General features: G+C 53.3%; 3 protein-coding genes and 1 long non-coding RNA gene across 4 annotated transcripts; all 4 read right to left on the bottom strand.

The window, feature by feature from the left end:
- Positions 1-3,931: 3,931 nt before the first annotated feature.
- On the bottom strand, positions 3,932-4,492 carry LOC115252124 (uncharacterized). Its single transcript, XR_003890565.1, has 3 exons — positions 4,423-4,492; positions 4,185-4,258; positions 3,932-4,060 (listed from the first exon to the last, which is right to left on the bottom strand). It is a non-coding gene; the product is annotated as an uncharacterized lncRNA (long non-coding RNA).
- Positions 4,493-7,009: 2,517 nt separating this feature from the next.
- LOC101079940 (alanine aminotransferase 2) lies at positions 7,010-10,933 on the bottom strand. Its single transcript, XM_003978655.3, has 11 exons — positions 10,364-10,933; positions 9,775-9,864; positions 9,520-9,628; positions 9,282-9,415; positions 8,969-9,212; positions 8,810-8,889; positions 8,584-8,720; positions 8,263-8,437; positions 8,021-8,176; positions 7,661-7,773; positions 7,010-7,301 (listed from the first exon to the last, which is right to left on the bottom strand). The coding sequence occupies exons 1-11, from the start codon at positions 10,634-10,636 to the stop codon at positions 7,145-7,147; spliced, it is 1,668 nt and encodes a 555-aa protein (XP_003978704.1). The 5' UTR covers positions 10,637-10,933; the 3' UTR covers positions 7,010-7,144.
- Positions 10,934-11,485: 552 nt separating this feature from the next.
- On the bottom strand, positions 11,486-14,167 carry LOC115252143 (UPF0547 protein C16orf87 homolog). Its single transcript, XM_029846629.1, has 4 exons — positions 13,788-14,167; positions 12,750-12,849; positions 12,250-12,429; positions 11,486-12,166 (listed from the first exon to the last, which is right to left on the bottom strand). The coding sequence occupies exons 1-4, from the start codon at positions 13,851-13,853 to the stop codon at positions 12,048-12,050; spliced, it is 465 nt and encodes a 154-aa protein (XP_029702489.1). The 5' UTR covers positions 13,854-14,167; the 3' UTR covers positions 11,486-12,047.
- A 616-nt stretch (positions 14,168-14,783) lies between these two features.
- On the bottom strand, positions 14,784-20,823 carry LOC115252041 (vacuolar protein sorting-associated protein 35). The gene is made up of 17 exons (XM_029846272.1): positions 20,686-20,823; positions 19,844-19,939; positions 19,400-19,496; positions 19,117-19,240; positions 18,846-19,028; positions 18,389-18,608; positions 18,202-18,285; positions 18,022-18,131; positions 17,841-17,937; positions 17,597-17,745; positions 17,280-17,487; positions 17,014-17,169; positions 16,713-16,835; positions 16,458-16,637; positions 16,111-16,350; positions 15,873-16,016; positions 14,784-15,775 (listed from the first exon to the last, which is right to left on the bottom strand). Exons 1-17 carry the CDS (start codon positions 20,686-20,688, stop codon positions 15,596-15,598), a joined length of 2,394 nt encoding a protein of 797 aa, XP_029702132.1. The 5' UTR covers positions 20,689-20,823; the 3' UTR covers positions 14,784-15,595.
- Between the last annotated feature and the right edge of the window lie 596 nt (positions 20,824-21,419).

Here is a 21,419-nt window from a genome sequence, read left to right as displayed (position 1 = left end):
CCCCCATCCACCGGGGGAGCGAGGTCTGGCGGAGGAGGGAGGTGCTGCTGGGGAGGCGAGCGGAGCACGAGTGACAGACGCAAACGCCACGGGTCGTCAGGCCTCCCAGGTTCTGGGGCGAGGACGATGCGCTGGCGTGGAGGCGACAGAGACAGAGCGCTGAGGATGAGTCGGGCAGAGCGCGGCAGGTCGCGCTCCCACAATCAAAGTGCTGAGGGCCCAGGGCTTTTGTGCAGGTTCCACCAGGCCAGCAGATCTGCTGCAAGCGTCAGACAAACAGGGTGTCAGATTGATGGCGATAAGGCCCAGTGGGCCGGGGGAATGAAAGGGGGGCTGAATGTGCGCCCCGGCCAGGGGCTAATCCCCGGACTAGCCACACCCGGGATAACAATTGGGTTCCGGCCCCGGGGGGGCTGTGTTCACCCTGTTGTCCGTGACCTGCGCCCATTTGTTTTGTATTTGTGTGTGAAGCCAGTGTGGAATAACAGGATCTGGCTTTGTGGCCCTCCAGAGGGCTCACGCAGCCCCATTGTCAGGGAGGTGGGGCGGCCATTGGTGGGAGAGCGCCGTGCTTCCTCACGGTGGCGAGCAGCCTCAACGGTGGCGTGCTTCCTCACGGTGGCGTGCATCCTCACGGTGGCGTGCATCCTCCACGCGTGGCGTGCCATCCTCACGGTGGCGTGCATCCTCCAACGGTGGCGTGCTTCCCTCACGTGCCCTCCACGGTGGGCGAGCTCCTCCACGGTGGCGAGCTTCCTTCCTCCACGGTGGAGAGCATCTTCGACGGTGGGCGAGCACCACACGTGCCCTCCACGGTGGCGTGCATCCTCCACGGTTGGCGAGCATCCTCACGTGCCTCTCCACGGTGGCGAGGAATCCTCCACGGTGGTCGAGCATCCTCCACGGTGGCGAGCATCCTCACGTGCCCTCCACGGTGGCGTGCATCCTCCACGGTGGCGAGCATCCTCACGTGCCCTCCACGGTGGCGTGCATCCTCCACGGTGGCGAGCATCCTCCACGGTGGCGAGCATCCTCCACGGTGGCGAGGATCCACGCGCGGCGCCGGATCACTGTGATCCAGGCGGTGGGAAAAGGGCACATTTAGGGCGCGGGTCCTGGGGAAGCAGCCCTCTAGGGGGCAGAGCGTCCCAGCGGCTGCTGCAACCCTCCAGAGGGGGCAAACGAGGCGTGCGTGAAGGTCAAAGGTCGTCAGGTCGGACCTGACGTGGCCCCTCAGACGGCCCTCAGACGGGCCCTCAGACGGCCCCTCAGACGGCCCCTCAGAGCCCCTCAGACGGCCCCTCTACGGCCCCTCAGACGGCCCCTCTACGGCCCCTCAGAACGCGGTGACGTGAACAACCAGGCAGAACGCAGCGGGTTCATGGTGGTGCTGATGACGCGTCTTTGCTAGCATGTGTCAGGCTATTTCCTGTCTCTCTCTCTCTGCCTGTCTCTCTCTCTCTCTCTCTCTCTCTCTGCCGGCCTGTCTCTCTCTCTGCCTGTCTCTCTCTCTCTCTGCCTGTCTCTCTCACTGCCTGCCTGTGTCTCTCTCTCTCTCTCTCTGCCTGCCTCTCTCACTGCCTGCCTGTCTCTCTCTCTCTCTGCCTGTCTCTCTCTGCCTGCCTGTCTCTCTGCCTGTCTCTCTCTGCCTGCCTCTCTCTCTCTCTGCCTGCCTCTCTCTCTGCCTGCCTGTCTCTCTCTCTCTCTCTCTGCCTGCCTGCCTGTCTCTCTGCCTGCCTGCCTGTCTCTCTCTCTCTGCCTGTCTCTCTCTCTGCCTGTCTCCGCTCTCTCCTGCCTGCTCTCTCTCTCTCTGCTCTGCCTGCCTGTCTCTCTCTCTCTATGCATGTCTGTTCTTCTCTCTCTCTCTCTGCTGCTTGTCTCTCTCTCTGCCTGCCTGCCTGTCTCTCTCTGGCCTGCCTGCCTGTCTCTGCTGCCCTGCCTGTCTCTCTTGCCTGTCTCTCTCTCTCTCTGCCTGTCTCTTCACTGCCTGCCTGTCTCTCTGCCTGTCTGTCTTCTCTCCTCTCTCTCTGCCTGTCTCTCTGCCCTGCCTGTTCCTCTCTTCTGCCCCTGCCTGCCTGTCTCTCTCTGCCTGCCTGTCTCTCTGCCTGTCTCTCTCTCTCTCTGCCTGCCTGTCTCTCTCTGCCTGCCTGCCTGTCTCTCTCTGCCTGCCTGTCTCTCTCTCTCTCTGCCTGCCTGCCTGTCTCTCTCTGCCTGTCTCTCTCTCTCTCTGCCTGCCTCTCTCTCTCTCTGCCTGCCTCTCTCTCTCTCTGCCTGTCTCTCTCTCTCTCTCTGCCTGCCTGTCTCTCTGCCTGTCTCTCTCTCTCTCTCTGCCTGTCTCTCTCTCTCTCTCTGCCTGTCTCTCTCTCTGCCTGCCTCGCTCTCTCTCTCTCTGCCTGTCTCTCTCTCTCTCTCTGCCTGTCTCTCTCTGCCTGCCTGCCTGTCTCTCTCTGCCTGCCTGTCTCTCTGCCTGTCTGTCTCTCTCTCTCTCTGCCTGTCTCTCTCTGTCTGCCTGTCTCTCTCTGTCTGCCTGCCTGTCTCTCTCTCTCTCTCTGCCTGTCTCTCTCTCTGTCTGCCTGTCTCTCTCTGTCTGCCTGCCTGTCTCTCTCTCTCTCTCTGCCTGTCTCTCTCTGTCTGCCTGTCTCTCTCTGCCTGCCTGTCTCTCTGCCTGTCTCTCTCTCTCTCTGCCTGCCTCTCTCACTGCCTGCCTGTCTCTCTCTCTGCCTGTCTAAGTTATCCACTCGCACCGAATTCTGGGCCATCAGAGCCACATCAACACGCTTTTATTAATAAAGTGACTTATTTCTACTAAATTAAATGTGGGTTTTCCCCCTGAAATTGCAGATATGTTGAGTGCTGCTGGTTGTGACGGGACTGCTGGGTCAACTTCCGCGTTCAGCGTGTGCGCGTGCATGCCCACTTCCCATATGTGACGCATATACATTAAACACGGATGGTATATCGGCCTCATTTCGACAGCTTTCCCCCAGCACAGGGTGTCACCCCCCCAAACACGCACCCGAACCCCGCACCAAACCGCGTCGTGACGTCACCTCAACGCCCGTTCTCCACAACACCCGCAGCCCCCCGACAGCGTCCGGCAGCGGCTAAAACGAGCCTGCTGGGCGGCCTGCGGGTGTCCGCGGGTGGACGGTGACGGTCCGGGTCCCCGGTGCCGTGGCTCCGGTGCTAGCTAGCAACTGTAGCAACTGCGAACCAACTACTCACCTGGATCCTCGAGCGAACTGCGGGTTCGGCTTGTGCTTAGAACAGGTGTCGGCCCTACAGTCTCATGTGGTTCACCGAGTGGCTGTAGCAGCAACCGACGGTCACATTGGTGTCTAAATTATGGTCTGGCGCTCCAGAGTTAAGCTAGCAGGAGCGTGTAAAATGGCAGCCCCTCCTCCTGACCGGTACCCACTGCCGGGGAGGGAGCATCCGGGTCGGGCGGCGAGGCTCGAACCGCCAACATTTAATTAAATCTCTCCGGAAAACTGACGTTTTATAATCATTTTCACCATCCATCCATCCATCCATCCATCTATCTATCTATCCATCCATCATGTATCTATCTATCTATCTGTCACATAGTAGGAAGATCACAGGTTAAAGTAATTCATTTACTAAAATTTGGTGAAAGTTAAGTTTCAAACCAACAGACAGGCAGGCAGGCAGACAGACGGACAGCTATCACACAACCCTCCATGATGGAGGTGACAATGAGTTTGGGCCTCAAGTCTTTGATGAAAAACTGACAAGGGGTATAATTTAAGGCGAGTTTAATAATTGAAAACACAGCTTTGTGACGCCTCCCTATAAGAGTCCAAGAGTTTATATGGTGGCTACAATGACAGTGAGCTGTCTTAAAAACAGACAGATGGTTTTCCTGGAGGAAGAAGGTGGTGTCTCCATCACGACACCGTGCTGTCTCTCAGAGCCGAGCTGGACTCGAGGTTCTGCTCACAAACGCTCCCTGGCCCGTCCGGTGCAGGTAGCCGTTATAGAAGTCCGCCGCCGTCAGCCTCTTTTTTAGGAGAACAGCCTTGAATCCCACCCAGCCGTCCTGGATCAAAGAAAGGTTGCAGCTGAGACATTTAGGAGGGACATTACGAGGACGTTCTTTAAAATGCTTCCCATCTGAACCGTGTGTGTGTGTGTGTGCGTGTGGTGTGCGTGAGCAAGACAACCTTACAGCAAACAGCCAGAGTGTTGGAGTGCTTCTGATAACTTACAGAACCAGGGACTGGGTTCCTCCCATGATCTGCAACATTAAGGAAAGAAGCGGTGGAGGACGTGAGCCCAAACACCAGCGCTCATGGCTCCACGTCACCAGAAGACGGAGGAGACTGTATCCAGAACGAGCGTCCTGCCTTAGCATTATGAGATCCCTCAGATTATTGATTCGTTACAGCTGATTTTTCTCACCCGATAATGAAATGTGACATTTTCCTGTAAAATCCAGAAGTTTGATTGTCTTCCCGTCCAGGTGGTCCTCAGCGGTATCTGGTAGAAGACATAACAAGTCATGACGACCAGGCTTCCCGCAGCTTGAACACAACAGCAACTACCCGTATTTGTTACCCGCGATCCATGGCACGATAACAGACAATCGATTTGGCTGCACGTCTGCTCTTCCCAACACGATCCAGCTCATGGAGGTTCTGATCTTTGGAGCTATTTGAGGGGATCAAAAAGGACGTGAATAAGAAGTCCTCCTCTTGCAGCTGCCTTCAGACCACCACGATTAACAATGAAAGACAAAAACCAGCCGTGTTGAAGCTGGAACACGTGCAAGTTCTAACAAGAGCTTCCTGAACAACAACATCAAGGAGCCCAAACTCTCCTGCTATGGGTGAATAATGTTGTGGGGACCTGTTGGCCTTTATGGCCCCGCCCACACTTCAGGAGGGGGACATGTTGAGGCGATCTTTCAGTCCCTTCTTCGGACCTACGTACCGAATGTTGCACCAATTTTACTCTGCTCCTTTTGGTGAGCCGCTTTGTCAGATAGTGTCCCCAACGTCTCCATCAGCTGCAGTGAAGGACACAAACACAGAGGCCTCGTCAGCACCCCAGAGACCAGCACCAGGAGCTCCGGCTGGACCGGCTGCCCCTCACTCACCAGAATGGGCCCCCTTGCACGCCAGAGCAGCTCCAAGCATTTCAGCAGTGCAGTGTTGAGGAAACCGGATGGAGCTCCTGGCTCAGGATGGGGCCCACATCGAACCTGACACGGAGGACCCGTTACAAACGTGCGTCGCAGGAAGTAAACAACGGACAACGTCTGCCAACCTGTGAGGGGCGGATCTGCATGACGGTGACCCCGTCACCGTGTCTCCAGCCAGGGATGGTGTGAAAGACGGGTGCTGGACCACGCCACCTGGGCAGCAAGCTGGGGTGGACATTCAGCACGCCGCTGGAACACACACACACCACACACACACAACACACACACACACACACACACACACACACACACACACACACACGCCTTTAGCTTAGTACAGGCTATGAAATTAGACTACCATGCTTGGACATTTTCAAGTACAAACAGTTTAGGAATAGTCTGTTTAACTTCTGATCGAGGTTTGTCCATGTTATTGATCCTGACTACAGTTACCATGGTAACTTGTTGTGTTTAGTGACAGCAATAGAATGACTGCCGTGATATAAACGATGTGTAAATTGTATGTACACGTTCAAGCAGAAGCACATGATTTCTGGTCTTTATCACAGTTTCCAGCCACACAAGGAGACTGACTGTGGGAACTTGTTGAGGAGACTCTCGGGGAGTAAGCAGCCGAAGGACACCACCACCCCCAACGTCGAACCGTCCCCTCCACCTTTTGGGGGGGGCCAGATTTGGAGCGGCAGCTTGTGGTGCTGAGCAAACCTCTTCACTGGTGCATCACCAGACAAAGTCACCACTTCTAGGGACCCAACGATCCCCTCATTGGAGCTCCTGCACACAGGGTTCGTGTAACGTGAACACCTCGTGATATTAGAAACATCATTTTTAACACAGATGTTTTAATCAAAGACATGGTTCAGCCACACGTCCGTCATTCAAGACGTTCACCTGCTGGATGTGAGAAGTTTCAGAGATTCTACAGCGAAGTTATCAGAGCCAAAGAAGAGAAGTCTCCACGGAGGTCCGAATGAGGACAGCCGCCGTTGCCCCCGACCGGACCCGGTCCTCCACAGGCTGCAGACACGACGGTGTTCGAAAGCTTCCAGTAATCGCAGATACGCTCCAGTAATCTTGCAGGTCCACCACATAATAATACCAACCCTGTCCTGCCTACAAGACCGGGTGTCCGGGGGCAGCGTGGACACTGTCAGCCTGATTGTTTTATTAATAACATTAAATTTGCCCTCGATGAACACAGCGCCGCTATTTACTTCCGGCTTTTCTTCTTCGACGGTGGCGGTTGTGGTAAGTTAAGTCACACAGAAACTCACTGCCGCCACCCCGCCACTGTGGTGAGTTGGAGTAAAAGAAAACAGGACGAATTTCCACTGCTTTAAAAGTTGTGGAGGGCAAAATTATTTTAGAAAAACATTTTAGACTTAATTTATCACGGTTCATGATGCTGTAAAAGAGAAGGTAATATTGTCCATACGCACGAGGAGAAAATGAAAAACACAAATGATAGAAATGTTGAGTTTTACTTGGGTGAAAAGTATATTTAAAAAAAAAAAAAATCAGATTTCATTTTTATTACAGCAAAATAAACTGATGTTTGTAACGATGTGAGGACACTAGCAGATAATCCAGACCGCTGCCTGTTAAAATACATCTGCTCACTTTGCTTTATTCTTCATTTGTTCTGGCCTTGAACCAGCTTTATATGGAATAAATGAAAGATTTGTATTATGACCAGGAGTGATTGTGTTGTTGCGGTGACGTGTGGCATTGACAGTCATGTTGGGGAAGGCAGGTGTGGGCTTCTGATAGCTGCAGACTAGAGACAAACATGACCAGGTCCCGTCCATCACTGACACCACAACGTGTAAATAAAAGTGTTTTATTGAGGCGTTTACAGATACCGTCTGTGAAAAAGGCACAATTCTGTAACATGTCCTCCAATACAATAGTAAACTTAAAGCTGGAGCAACTTTACACAGTTTAAAGGTTGGTACATTTTCAGTCTGGTTGCTTTGACTTGTGGCTGGGTTGCTCTGGGTTGCTGCTGCTCATTTGAGGTTCTGCTTGCGAATATTCTTCCAGGAAATGCAGGTGGAATTCTTTCAGCTTTTGCAGGAGGATTTGTAGCTTGTCTGGACTGGGAAGGATAGTCATTCTAGGGAACACAATCAAATTAAATCGTTAAAAGTGCTACTCCAACAATTAAAGACACACAGCTGTGCTTCCATTCACAAGCCTTTGTACTGGGAAAAAAAACCACAAACCAAGGAGTGACTAAAAGTGTGTAAAACAAGAGGTTGTTAGAACTAGACAACAATTACTGACGTCATAGAAAACATTAAATGTTTCTTTGACGGAAATCTTAAATATTTTGGAGCACTTGCGTCTCACGGCTCAGTGCCTTTGTCTCCCCCTCGCGGTGGTAAATAGAACTGCAGGAGCCCTTCCGACGGCAAGCCTCGAGGTCCATGAAAAGGTGGTTTAATATGTTGCAATCACGGACAATAAACGGACCTGAAATGGTAGGTTCCCTGTCTCTGGCCAAACCCACTTCCTGGAACCACGCAGATGCCGGTTTCCTCCAACAGTTTCAGGCAGTAGAACATGTCAGGGGCCAACGATAAAGACTGCAAACACACGCCAACAGGATGAGAACCATACGTTATTCTCCATGCTCTACACATTTACATGACAATTATACATTTACGCTATAATTTGGGGACCTGAGCCTTTATTCACGGCTCCCGTTGGGGCAGAAACAGCCGGAGCTTCTGGACCGACACAATAATTCAATGGAAACCCGTTTTAAAAGGAATCGAATGACGCCGTATGACTGTTACATGCCAACCAGAACACAGGAAAACGCTAGCAGACCTCGGCTTCTTCCACAGCTGCTGGTGGGATGTAGATCTGGGGGAAGGCGTACATGGCTCCTTGCACCGGGTTGCACTTGATTCCTGGCACCGAGTTCAGGATTTGCTCTGTCAGACGGGCCTTGTGAGCCAGGGAGTCCAGCACCGTGTTCTTCTCCTGCACAACAGTCGCAACACCTGAGCGCCGCTGTCCTCAGAAGATGCTGAGCGACGTCATGGGGACAGGACGTGCTTTGATCATACCTTGGTAAACTGGGCATACGAGGGCTCGTGCTCTCTGGGCGGGTTCACTATCACGTCCATTGCTGCCTGCCCAGAGACGGGAGGACACAGGCGGACAGACAGCAGTTTGACCAGCTGGGCCTTGACCTGTGGATCCATGTTCAACACCTCCATGTAGCCTCCACGGAAACCACACCTACGAGAGGACGAGAGGAGAGTCGCAGCGGTCCAACAGGAACCGGGACGCAGAGGAGGGTGGAGGGTGGAACCCCGGCCATTTATTCAGGACCTTTGTCTCCCTGTGGGGGGTGGGGGGGGGGGTCCTCAGCAGGAGATACTCACTCTCCGGTGTAGCCTTTGGAGGTCGAGTGGAAGGAGACCAGCTCCACACTGTTGAAGTACTCGGGACCCATCTCAAACAAAACCTTCTTGAAGGAGTGGAACCGGCAGTCCGCCGAGTACACGTTGTCTTGGTAGACCTGGGGAGATAAGAGACGGGGAGGGGGCTGTGGACGCTGCTCGTGCACGTGAGGAGAGCCAGGCCCAGCCGGGCCATACCTCATCATACCTCATCAGCCATGACAAACAGGTTCTCCTCATGGGCGAAGTGCAGCACCTCCTCGATACACTTCTTACTCTGCACCTGACCTACATAAGAACAAAGACCGTTCGAGTGGTACCGGGGGGGGTCCGGCCCAGAGTTCTGCTTCCGTTTGGCCCGGCCTACCTGTGGGGTTCCCAGGGTTGATGATGCAGAGGACTCTGGGCTGGCAGTGCTGCTTGGCTGCCCGGTGGGCTCGCTGCAGCTCCTCGGTGTCCAGGGCCCAGCAGTTGGCTTCATCCAGGTAGTAGTTGACCTGCACCGCCTCCAGCTCCGAGATGGCAGCGGAGTAGAGCGGATACTGAGGGATGGGAATCATCACGCCGGTCCGAGACGGGCCCTGACCCGACACCAGCAGCTTCAGGATGCTCTAGAGCGAGAAGACCGTCAGGAACGGAGGGCAGGCGAGGCCAGACCAGCGTGAGGCTGCTGCTCGTACCATGATCCCGTCACTGGCGCCGGTGGTGAGGTACACGTCGCTCCAGTCAGACGGGACCCCGCGGTCCCTCCGGGTGATGTAATCAGCAACATCCCGGCGGATACAGTCCACCCCCTGGCTCGCACTGTAGGACCCTGAGTTATAGAACACCACTGGGTCGGCTGTTGGGCCACATCCCCTCACCTGTGTCTCAGGCTACGTGGAGCCGAGTCTGGACGTGAGCCAGCAGCATACAAACCTACACTGTGACCTCCGCAGTCCTGGAGGACACGGCGCGCTCGTTGCTTGGCGTCTTCGGGGAACGCCGGGCTGTGCATGAGTTCTGGGAAACAGCAGAGAGCCACCACCTGCCCCACAACAAAGAAACACCATGGCAACAGGAGCAACAGGCACGTTTGTCTCTCTGAAACCACAACATCCACACTCAATCCTTCCTCTGGCAGACCCCAGAATGGTCTCAAAATGGTCTCAAACCTGCTCGGCACACGCTCACCTGGCGGAGGAAGGTGATGGGCTGTTGGCCCATGGCGTGTGCGTCCCCAATGTTGGCCCTGATCACCTCTGCAAAGGGCTGCTTCACCCCCTACACGCAGCAAAGGGATCCACGTTTAAAGAGGCATTTCTGTCCCTCCTATCCAGCAAACTACCAAATACCTGCAAACTGCGGGTTTGAATAAGTCATAACTCGGCTCATAAATCCACATTTACGACCAAATGTTGAGACAAAAGTGTAAAACGGCGTTAATGTCTCTATGTCGATGAGGAATCAACATAAAAGGCTGAGTTAGAAAACACAATCAAACCCTTCGGACGCGCGCGCGCTCTCCCCGCCCGGCCCCGCCCTCCCGGAAAGGGCGCGAGGGCGCGCGCGCGAACAGGTGCGGATGGAGGATGCGCAGGGATGACGCAACCCTGGAGCTGGACGCGAAGGGCGATATTAATAAAATTAGAACCCGGGGGGGAGAAGAGCTGCTGCCGCCATGACGGCGGGTGGCGTCGCGGTCGGTGTCGCCGCGCGCGCGCAGCCCGTCTGCTAACCCCCGGGTTAACCGTCAGCTAACCGACCAGGTTAGGGCGCTTACCTGCTGCATTTCCCGCTCGAGGTCCCCCGCTTTCATAACGATGGGCCCCCTCACGGCGTATTCCACCGCCTTCACCTGCGGGTTGAGGGTCGCCATGGTCAGGCTCTTCCCCCGCAGCCCGGCCCGGGCGGCCGTCTGCTCCACGGCCGCTGCCTCCACCGTGCTAAAGGCTCCGAGCCCGCACCGCTGCGGGGGCCGGCGGGGCCTCATCCAGGGGTAAGAGCCCCCCGGCCGCAGCGGGATGCGGGGTACCCGTGTGGCCACACGGTACATGCTTCCTCCTCGGCTCGGTCAAGATAGTGGATCAATAACGACTCTCCCACCACCAGAGTGCGCGGAGCGCGTCCCCCGCTGCCTACACGCGCGCTTTCATGCCCGGGACCATCACCATGCCAACCTCCATCTTTTTCAATAAGCTTTATTGACAGAACGTCCCTTTTAGATCTGATAACGCTCCTAAAAACACCCTTTTTTTCCCCCGTTGAAAAAGCAAAGTTACAGATTTACAGTTAAAACAAGCGGAAGACGAATAAAGGGAATTTCAGGTCACATTTACACGCAGATTGTGGATCTGGTCAGGAACCACTGACCGTCTGTGTCCTCTACTTCTGACCATCGTCATTTTACCGTTTTTATAATTGTATTTAATATGACGTCAACAACCATGACGCGACTCCAACGCGGTGCTCTTATTGTGAAAATCCCCGGAAATCCGCTCAGGTGTGCAAACACGGGCGAACGCCGAACTAATTAGGCAAACGTGGGCGAACATGTGCAAACATTCTCTTAAAAAAACTGTCCACTTGAACCGAAACGCTCGAAAACACGGGGCTGTTATTGTGGAGGCTGGTTTCACCTCCCTACTTCCGCTTTGAGTTTTACCACAAGGTCGGATAAAAGAACAAACTTTGATTTACCGAAGTCTCTTACCGAAATAGGGCCAAAATGGGATTTCACGTGATCCAACCTGATCACTATTTAACGTAAACTTTATACAACTATTGTAAATTAGATTTGGCAACAATCTTTTCTTAAAAAAAAAAAATATATATAAATAAATATATAGATGTTACTAAGAAAGCTGTTTATGATCAAGCTGCCAAGTCAGCCAGATGGCTCATATTTGATAGGTAGTCTCTTTATTTAATGAAAACAGAAGAAAATCTAAACATTAATAAGTGTTGTCATGACAACATGACACCCTCAGGTCCTGTTATAAAATATTAATAACCCAGCGGGAACGGGTGCTCGATGGAGGCCGAGCTGGTCGCTTCTATGATACAAAATCAAAATCTTTGACTGCATCTTTGTGCAGGAACCAGGTTTGCATGTTTAAAGCTGCAGCTTTGAGGCAATTAAAAGTCTGGGGCCTTTTAAAAAGAAGGCCCGTTAGCAAGAAGCTAGGAGCTTTTTCCGTCCCAACGTTAGCCGAGCTGGTAACGAAGGCGTCCTAAATCCGAGGCCTCCGCCCATGGTGCTGGGAAGGTCCGTCCACGGCCTGCACAACCCACACTGGCAGCTTTGACCTCCTGCTAGCGTGCGTTGGGAGGGCGGCGGCCTGCTTCCACTCGCGTTTATTCGCTCTTCAAAGCGTCTCTGACCATTTGGGACAGGCGTGTCTCTACAGGTCCGCTCCAGCCTTCCTGGGCCGGTCCTCCTTGGTGTCTCCGGGTCCCTCGGCCTGCTAGAGGATGAGCGTCTGGCCCAGGATTTTGCGGTTGATTTCAGCCAAGGCCACGGAGAAGACAAAGGCCTTCTCATCCGAGAGACCGGCGTAAATGTCCACTTCCTTCTCCTGTTTCTCTGGAAAAAAAACAGGGAGATTAAGACCGCGTCGATCAGGCCAGATGTTCCAGGCAGGTCCAGGAGGCGGCTGCTTCATTTACCTCTGTCGTCCTCCTGCTTCTTCACCCCCACAGTCTTGGGTCTGCCCCGGCCTCTCCGGATGGGGTCGGACTGGCTGTTGGCCCGGGACCTCCTCCTGTTCTCCATGTCGCTGGTTAAGGAGGAGTCGATGCGCTCCCTGCGGATGCGCTCCGTCCTCCTCCGCTTCAGGTCCAGCTTGTCTGCAGAAAGGATCCCGATGAGACTCAACACGCGGAGCGAGCACGGCTGCCCGACATGTGCACGTGGCGGCCACGGCCGGAACCCTCCGTAGGGTCAGACAGACCTGGAAACATCTAACCTGGAACCGGACTTCCTCCTTCTGGCTACAGTCAGAAACCAGAAAACTTCCACCAGCAAAGGAGGATTTCAGCTGATTCTGATCAGAAATATTTTACTAACGAGCTAAATACGTAGCCACAGCTGTAATCTGCTACATGTCCCTCTAATGTTCACACACACACACACACACACGCAGAGAATAAATGGAACGGTGGCCTACCTGCTATAGCGGGAGAAGATCGCTCGTTTAATTTGGCGTTCAGGAGCTTCCTGCTAATAAAGACGTAGCCACATGGACACGACTTACAGGCGACTGGGATCTGCAGGAAACAAAGGATTCGGTCTGAACTCCTCGCGTCTCTAATGCTGCACGTCCAGCAGACCAGACTGGGTCAAACGGCTCTGCTACGCACGCCTCATCACGTCACCCTGGGACCTCCTGTCATCGAGCTGGAGACAGGAGGTCAGTTTAGGGTGAGGTCCACCTGCTCCATGTTGCACTGATCAAGGGGGTTAGAAGAACCCAACTGGGGCAGTTTTGGTGTTGGAGGAAGGAACGAGCTCAGAGTTGTGGAGGTTAGAGGTTTCTCAAGTCTCCAACATGAAGGTTTGAGGTCCAGTTGCAACAGCGAAGCTTTGTGGAGACGCCACCGAAGACGGGAGAGAGGAATCAAGTCCTGGAGGAGTGTCTGAAGGATCCAGGAGGATCCAGAACCTCCTGCTACTCACCCTGAATCCGCTAGAACCACCCGAGGAACCGGCTGGTTGAGTGGAGGTGGACGGAGGCCCACAGAGCCACATTTATGGGTGGGGAGAACTTTCCGAACCTACAACGCGACGGGTGTGTTCTGGCTGCTTGTATCAGCCTCAAACCTCCGTTAAAATCACCCCAATTGTTGGTTGTGAACCTCAAATATGTGTGAAATGCTTTGATTTCTGAGGAGGCTAAGACATTAATAGTGACAGAGTTAAGCTTTATAGATTCAGGAGATGACCTCTCACTCGTTTCTTCCTCTCAGATGAGCACCAAACCACTGATCTCAGGCTCCAAACGCCATGTTAGTGGCTGATCTGTTGGCGTGTTGCTCCCACGCCTGCGTGGAGTTGGATCGATCATTGGGGAAGAGAAGAAGGTTTCTCGTGCAAAGATCAGCAGCAACTTTGAGGCTCCCAGCCCAGCAGCCAGCTGGCCCCATTTCGGCTCCTCTTATTCCTAACATCTGGGACACAGACAGCCGAGCAACCTTGATCATCTTACCTGTTGGTCGCATTCAGGACAAGACTTCGTAGCCATTTTGACTTTCTTTGTTTTATTAGTCGACATAGTCCGTTTCCTGGGGCCACACAGCGACGGCTCTGCGGTAGCGACACCACCTCGCAACTTCCTCCCGCACCTCACAGACGATCACTTACAGGCAACAAACGTCGCTAATACGCGCACACTAGTAGACACGCACGAATGTGGAGAAATGACAGCGCACACAACACACACCAACAGTGCGGAGAGCCTCGCTCGCGCGCATGCGCAGTGGCAACGCTACAGATGCTGTGTTGCGTTCGCGGTCACCGGGGAAAATCTAACGCGGAGCCGAGATGAGTTCAAATCAATATCGACACTTTGCTTCTGTTGGGCACGAGAGCGGGTGATCGGAAGGGACGTTGTTACTAAAGCTTTGATGCAGAGAACGAGGTCACACGTGAGGAAGATAAAAGCACCACGGGATGGAAGGCAACCACTGAAACACCGTTTCCGGGATCATTTTGAATGTGGCACATTTGGGGCTTTTCGTGCTTTTAGTTTGAAGGGTCACAATGTGACTGATGAAGGTAATAAAGCTTATCTAATGAAAAAAAACTTGTCCATGTCAAGGTGTGTGTGGTGTGTGTGTTCCCCGAGGATTTACACACTACACCAGGTTATTATTAATGTTATTACTGCCATTATTATTAGCAGTAATATTATTGCTCTGACAAATGTGGTTGCAATAATGAGGACATTTTCCCGAGGCGAGCAAAAGCTGCTCATTTTAATTCTATTTTTTTAAAATTTCAATCTAACTTTAATACTACTAACATTATGGAGATTCAGCAGGTCCGAGCACGGTTCTTGTATTCAACTTTTGATAGCTGCTGTGCACAGTACAACTATTAAATATGAGAATAAATGTAAGTGATCAGTGGTAAAGGGCCGCAGATCAAAGACTGTGGGCTGTTGTGAACAAACACACACACACTCACGACCAAAACAACACACTCCAAATATTGATAGCATTTTAATTTTTGCATATGCTGCGTGTAAAACTAACAAAATGCAAAGATGCGTTGCTAATTCTCAACTTACGCCAGCAAATGATAACGATAATCACTATTTAAATCTGCTTTTATCCGAGTTACAAGTTTACACACAGACTTGAATGGAAATTGGTCGCCGCTGCCTCTGGCAGAGGAGCGAGGGGAGGAGGAGAGCGGTCAGGGAATGACTCTTACACACATCTGGGAATCAGTGCAGCAGCTTGTGGAGCATGCAACCCTGGGGACACACGCCGCCGCCCGACAGCATCGAGACAGGACACGTGGGATTAGATTCTGGTGGCGTTTAGAGAAGAGGGGGGGCCGAGGCGTGAACGAGCATGCTGCACCAGGGCTGAACGGCTCTAACCTTTTTAACCTTTTTTTTTAATCTTAATTTTAATGACGAGACTGCAGCGTGATGCTTGGAAGGTCGCACATGCTCCCACCAGCCTGGTCCACTGCGGATGACTCGGGGTGGGGGGCCGTCTGTGGCGCTCAGATGTTACTCAGAGGACACGTGAATAAGAGCAGACGGCTCGGTGACACACCACAATAAATAACCCCTCTGAATGGGTCAAACGGGAGCCCCCACAGCACCGGGGCCTCAGACCTGCACCCACCCGTAGCGTCGCTGCTTCTGAAGAGTGGAGGCTAATGGAAATAACAGGAGGAGCACACTCGTTTAGCTCTGGTTGACGATGACTCTGCAAGTGTGTGTAAAGTTTAATTCAGGATGTTGGTGAGACAATCTGTGGAGGGCCTGGTGAATCCAGATTAGAGGACCAGGCCCTCGTAGGCGGGCCCCTCAGACTCAGGAGACTCCCTCTGCAGGCGGAGGTGCTCCAGTGTGTTTTGGAAGTGTTTGTTGATCTGCTCCGTCTCCTCGCTCGGCTCCAGGTTGGGAAGGTCTTCTCTGATCTTCTGGATGAGCTGGTTCAACACCTGCACAGTCACCTGAAGGGGCGGAGCGGAAACGCACAGGATTCAGAGGCGAACGCCAGCTACGATCGGGAGCGGCAACGTTAGCAAACCGGCGTGCACGTCTTCCTACCGCATCGTTCTCCCTCTCGTAGAAGCAGACGTATCGGTTGAGGATCTCGATGAAGAGCTGGACCTGCAGCGATGGGTCCATGCACTGGTTGGCGATCTTCAGGGCTTTCTTGAGACACTCCATCACCCGCTTGCCATCACGGATCTACAGACGGCAGCGTCGTTAGCACCACGCGGACAAGTCGCGAAGTCCGGCCTCCAGGAAGCCTGGACGGGGACCCTCTCAAAAAAAGACCCACCTCTTCCCCACTTTTGTCGGTGCTGCGCCCGGACCAGAACAGGTGGGCGCAGATGCTGACGGCTCGGCACTGGTCGGGCTTTTTCAGCAGCTTGGAGGCGGCCAGGGCACACTGAGTCCTCAGGGGCTCGTGGTTCTCCTCACTGAAGCACCGCATCCTCTCGAAGGTGCCGATGATCAGCGTGATGGCTGCCAGCTGGGCCTTGGAGTCGCTGATCTCGTCTTCGTAGAGAGAGAAGGCCTGGGGGGAGGGAGGTGCCCGGTTAAAGATAAATCCCCGGAAGGGATGAAGCGGTTAAGGAGAGGAGAATCGTGACCTCCGAGCTCCCTACGAACTGATGAACCCACCTGTGACATGAACTCGTACGCGACAGTCTCGTGGTTTTCAAAGCCGATTTCGCCGGCAGCCAGCGCCCCCTGCAGGAAGAGGCGGAGCGGCAGCTCTGCAAGCTCCGCCTTGATAAGAGCACTGATGGTCTGGTGAGCGAAGGAGAAGATCTTCTGGCACTTCTTTTCCCACTTGTCATCCTGCCAAAGATGCAAATGCAGCCGATTAACACCCGTGTGAGCAAAGATGAAGCCACGTGAGGGGCGCGGACCCACCAGGGAAGCGTTTTCCTTGTATCTGAAGGACAGCTGGTAGGCAGCAAAGACGAGGGGAGGGAGGGTGTAGCGGATCCGCTGGTTTCCACCGGCACCAAAGTGTTTCCGCGCTGTGTTTAATATCTGAGCGAGCGAGGAGAGAAAGTTTCAGGTTAAAACCTTTGGAGTTCCTAAAGTTTGCTGCAGGTTCAGACTTGATTTGGACTCCACACTAACGGCCGTTTCTCAGACTCTGCAGTAAAATGAAGTTCTAAGTCCAGCGTCTAGTTCGGGTCTGTGCTCGAAAAGGAAGAGGACCCACGAGATACTGTTGGTCGGGGTCGTCGGAGTGAAGCAGGTGGATGAAGCGCCCCACGAGGCTCTGCTCTTCGGCAAAGTCTTCTGGGTCCGGCTCATCGGCCGGCTGGTCGGGCTGGTCCTGGATCAGCGTGGACACCAGGTTCAAGATGGCGTCCACCTACAGGAAGCAGACGCTCTCGATTAAACGTGCAGTTTGCCACCGATCACGTTCAGGTCAGAACCTGGCGCCGCCTCCGCCTCCCCGGGTCTCTGAGAGCTGGGGCTGACCTGTTCCTGGGCCACGATGGTGGTGTTGTAGTCCAGCGTGTTGCTCAGCACGTAGCAGCTCATGCTCTTGCGCGACTCGTAGTCAAAGTACTCGAAGAGAGGCGGGAAGTGTTTGAGCTGGAGGACCGTCAGGATGTTGTTGTAGGTGTCCACCGGGATCTTCAGCAGCCGGGTCAGCTCCTTCGACACCGCGCTGCTGGTGGCGATGCTGCGGAGGGGAGGAAGGTAGCGAGAATCAGCAGCAATCAACTGGACCTGATGGAGGAGGGCCAGGGCGCCACACCGTCCAGAGGGGCTCCTCAGAACCCAGGACTTACTGTTCCAGGTTGAGCTTGTTAAATATTTCCACGGTGCCTTCCAGGACCTTGTCCACATAGTCCACTCGATCGGGGTAGCACTTCATGGCCAGGTTGATGAGCGACACCTGGAGAGAGACCACGTCCTCCGAGGGCATGTCCTGGCGAGACTGAAGGACAAGCGCGGCGAGCGTGAGCACGGGCAGAGCGGCGCTCTGGAGTCCCACTGGACAAACCGGGCCGGTCCCGGATCAGCTCCTCTCACCTGAATGACCGTGGCCACTTGTTGAGAAAAGATGTCAAAGAGTTTGATTTCAGCAGGGATGCCGGGGCCGTCCTCCCGGTGGGCGAACAGGGCCAGTCTGGAAGACCGGGGCTTGCATGAGTCACCACGGTAACGCCTAGCTGGGATGTGAACCCCGGTGAATGCTGAGGACCTGCGTTACCTGTCGATGAGCGCAATGATGATGTTCTTCACGTTGACGTGTTGGTGAAGATCAGCACAGGAGCGCAGGAACGGGTTGAGCGTCTGGAGGTGAAACTCGTCCGGGAACACCTTTAAAAACGAGACGCTCTTAGTCGAGGAACAAAGCGAATGACCTCGCCCACGTGGCCGCGGAGCTCACCTGGATGATGCACTCCATCAGATACTCCTGAGCCAGCGAGTCCCTGCAGTTCACCACCTGCTCCAGGACTCCTGAGAGAACAATCTGTGGAGAGACGCAGCACTTTCCATGATCCCTGAACGCACCACGGAGATTTGAGCGTCCAAATCCATGGTAACCGCACGAGAGCCAAGCCTCAACGACCCACCTGCTTGTACTTGTCCACGTTGACCCCCTCCAGCTGGCTGAGCCGAACTAGGTTAGTGCCCACCAGGATCCTCAGCTCCTGCCGCTCCTTCTCTCTCTTCTCTCTGTCTCGACTGTGACCCTGATGCTGCATCCTGACCCATAATTTGTTCATCTCAGCAAAGTTCAGCAGGACAAAGTCAACGGAGTCATTGATATCACCTGTTAATTCCTCCGAATCCCTGTGGAGTGAAAGGGCCACGTCTTTATCGCATCACAACACCCATGGAAACAACAACGTGCTCGACAAAACAAAGTTACAGCTACAGGAGGGAGAGTTAGCGTTCAACTCCTCCAACGCTGCTGCTCGGCAAGGCTGCAGAACCTGCTCTCTCAACAGTGAAGATTAATGCGGCGTGTCCGCCAACAACACGTGCACGCGCACGGGCGTGCGCGCACGCGGCTGCTCGCTGACTTACTCTGCCTGCTCTCCATCATCAGGCAGAATGTTGCGGGTGCACTGCAGCAAGTAGTTTCTGAGGAAGAGCCCTCGGAGAGGGTGCTGAACCCCCCGGCACATCTCCACCAGGTCCTTCAGAATGTCCTTACGGGACTGGGGGAAGGAGCGCACGTACACCACCCCCACGGTGATGAGCAAATACCTGCGGACAGGCCAAAACACTGCTCTAGAGCTCCGGGATGGAGGGCTTGAATATTAAAACACCAAGGGAACGGGGGGGCGGCACTCACAATCTGGGGATGATGTTTCCTGCATACTGGACCAGCTCGTAGAGATCGGCCACCTTGCGTCCTTTGGCGAACTCATCGGTGAGATACACTTCCAGGTAGTGGAGCTCGTCAGAGATAGCCATGTCTGGAGGTTGGTCAGGGACCCAAACTAGCTCACCATCACACACACGGACACGCACACGCACGCTCGGCACAGCGGCCGCATGGCAGGTGGCAGGAAGGTCGAATGAGTCGCTACACGGGCCTGAATCAGCATAAACGACCTTGAAACCAGAAAGGATACACAGCTCATAGTAGCTCTTGGGGGAGAGCATGGAGGTCCGGAGCTCACCGAGCATGTTGGAGGCGTGCTTCAGAGCATCCATCAGCTTGTTCTTGTCCTGCAGAACACATGAGAGTCAGGGGAAGCACGGGAACAGAAGGAAGACGGGGAGCACTCGGGCCAGCAGGAGTTCTGATGTCCCTCTCAGAAGAGACACAGGAAGAGTAAACCCGTGTGAGGACGGCGGCCCGTCTCGCCAGCAGAGCCAGCAGACCGCAGGCGGGTCGTTACCCTGAGCTGTCCCATCCAATCAGCGACGCAGGCGGGAGTTTGACCCAAAGCAGGAACCAGATACGCGGCCATTTCTTTTGGTTTTTCTTAACTTGTATACAAAGTAAGTGTGTTTAACGGAGCTAAATTAGGGCGCAGAAAGAAGAACTTGGTGGATGTTGTGGACCAACGTACCAGGCATCGTTTCATCTGGAAGGACTGGACCTTGACAGCCTGAACGGCTTCATCCAGAAGTTTCTCCTGCTCGTCCTGAGGAGACTGTGTGGTTGGCTGCAAAGCATTAGAACCCATTTAGACCCATTTAGAGCTTTCACTTCCTCCACCACCGGCTCTTACCAAAGAACTGAAAATATCCACACAATAACGTGACAACAGTCGGCCGAGCAGCCTGAAGCCAAAGCAGGTTGACTGGAAGCAGCATGTAATAGATTAGGTACCTGGTACCTCACCAGCTTTATCTGCCTCCCATCAACAGGTTTACGGCAGATTCTGGTCTTCCTGACCCGGCTGCTTTCTCGACCCTTAGCTACATTTCGGGTAGGAATGTGTTCCCGATTGATGCTAGCTGATATATTTACCAGCCCCCAGGTGTTAACTTGTACACCAAAACATTTAGCCTCTGTAAAATATGGCATAGCAAAGCGGAAGACAGGGCTAGCAAACATTAGCATTGGCCTTTTCGCCGTCACCAATTTCTCCCTGATGCCTAACAAGCATCCATATTGACTGATTATGCTCAACAAATGGAGGCGAAACACCGTGACTTACAGAGGAAATTAGTGGGATAAATGAGGAGAGAGGCTAAACGGCTGCTCGGCTGCGGACAGAGCTAGCTAGCCCGCTAACTGTCCAGCTAGCTCTGTTTGTCGTTACCTCTGAAACGTTAGGCCACGGTAACGCTACAACTAAAGGTCTGCCTTTGCTTGGTTCGTTCCATCATCAGCAAGGACTGCGTGCGTGGAGCAGAAGGTAGACTATTGAGTATTAGCCGATAAAGTATTCGGAAAAAAGCTTACCATGATTCTTGGGAGATGTGTATTCGAGCCGTCGGAGAAGCTAAGTCGTCATGTGACTCACAGGAATGCTGCGTTCAGGGTCTCCACAAACACGTGGGAAAGGGAAGACTCGCAGGCTGCAGAGGCTTTACGCGATTGACTAATTATAAAAGATTTTCGATGTCACAAGACTGAAAGGTGCAGGGAACAGCTCGGCTACACCTTAAAACGGGGGAAGGTTTATTTCCCTACCTCATTTTTGACGAAAAACAACTTTATGCAAATATTTTATTCCTCCATGAAAAGTTCAAAAGGAGACAATAAAGCGAACAGCAAGCTGTAGCAAATTAATAATAAAATAGTAAATTTAAATCGATACACGCACACAGCACTCTTTAAATAGTTCATCTGCCTTTTATACCGTAGATGAACACTATTTATTCTTGGTTGACTTCACAGGAAATAGCAGTTTATTCCGCTACACACATTCAACACGTATAATTAAGGCCCACGTGACCAAGGAATGACTTCATCATTTTAAAAGGAAGATTTAATTTTATGTCCCGGTAACATGTGACCTACGGTGAAGAAACATGACTTTTTAATCTCTGACAATAAGACGCTTGACATGACGAGAACGAGGGACAGGACAGGACAGGACAGACTTCAAAATAAAACCGGAAATACAAAACGACATGAACGAATTCGAAGAGACGGGACAGAAGCGGAAGCTCTGCTCCCAAAAGAGGCCGTCT

This window comes from Takifugu rubripes, chromosome 13 (genome assembly GCF_901000725.2).
Source record: "Takifugu rubripes chromosome 13, fTakRub1.2, whole genome shotgun sequence".
In the NCBI taxonomy this organism is placed as follows: domain Eukaryota; kingdom Metazoa; phylum Chordata; class Actinopteri; order Tetraodontiformes; family Tetraodontidae; genus Takifugu; species Takifugu rubripes.
Note: the sequence above shows the minus strand (reverse complement) of the source record. Positions and strands in the feature narration are given on the sequence as shown.

Excerpts from the sequence above, each read along its gene's own strand:
- LOC101079940 (XM_003978655.3), bottom strand. The coding sequence starts at position 10,636 with ATGTACCGTGTGGCCACACGGGTACCCCGCATCCCGCTGCGGCCGGGG. Across the intron at positions 9,416-9,519 it reads CTGCGGAGGTCACAGTGTAG|GGTCCTACAGTGCGAGCCAG; the intron begins GTTTGTATGCTG and ends TCTATAACTCAG. Across the intron at positions 7,302-7,660 it reads CAGGGAACCTACCATTTCAG|AATGACTATCCTTCCCAGTC; the intron begins GTCCGTTTATTG and ends TGTGTTCCCTAG.
- LOC115252143 (XM_029846629.1), bottom strand. The coding sequence starts at position 13,853 with ATGTCGACTAATAAAACAAAGAAAGTCAAAATGGCTACGAAGTCTTGT. Across the intron at positions 12,850-13,787 it reads GTCCTGAATGCGACCAACAG|ATCCCAGTCGCCTGTAAGTC; the intron begins GTAAGATGATCA and ends TGTTTCCTGCAG. Across the intron at positions 12,430-12,749 it reads ATCTTCTCCCGCTATAGCAG|ACAAGCTGGACCTGAAGCGG; the intron begins GTAGGCCACCGT and ends TCCTTTCTGCAG.
- LOC115252041 (XM_029846272.1), bottom strand. Across the intron at positions 18,609-18,845 it reads GATGATGGAGAGCAGGCAGA|GGATTCGGAGGAATTAACAG; the intron begins GTAAGTCAGCGA and ends TTCACTCCACAG. Across the intron at positions 17,746-17,840 it reads AAGTGGCCACGGTCATTCAG|TCTCGCCAGGACATGCCCTC; the intron begins GTGAGAGGAGCT and ends CTTGTCCTTCAG.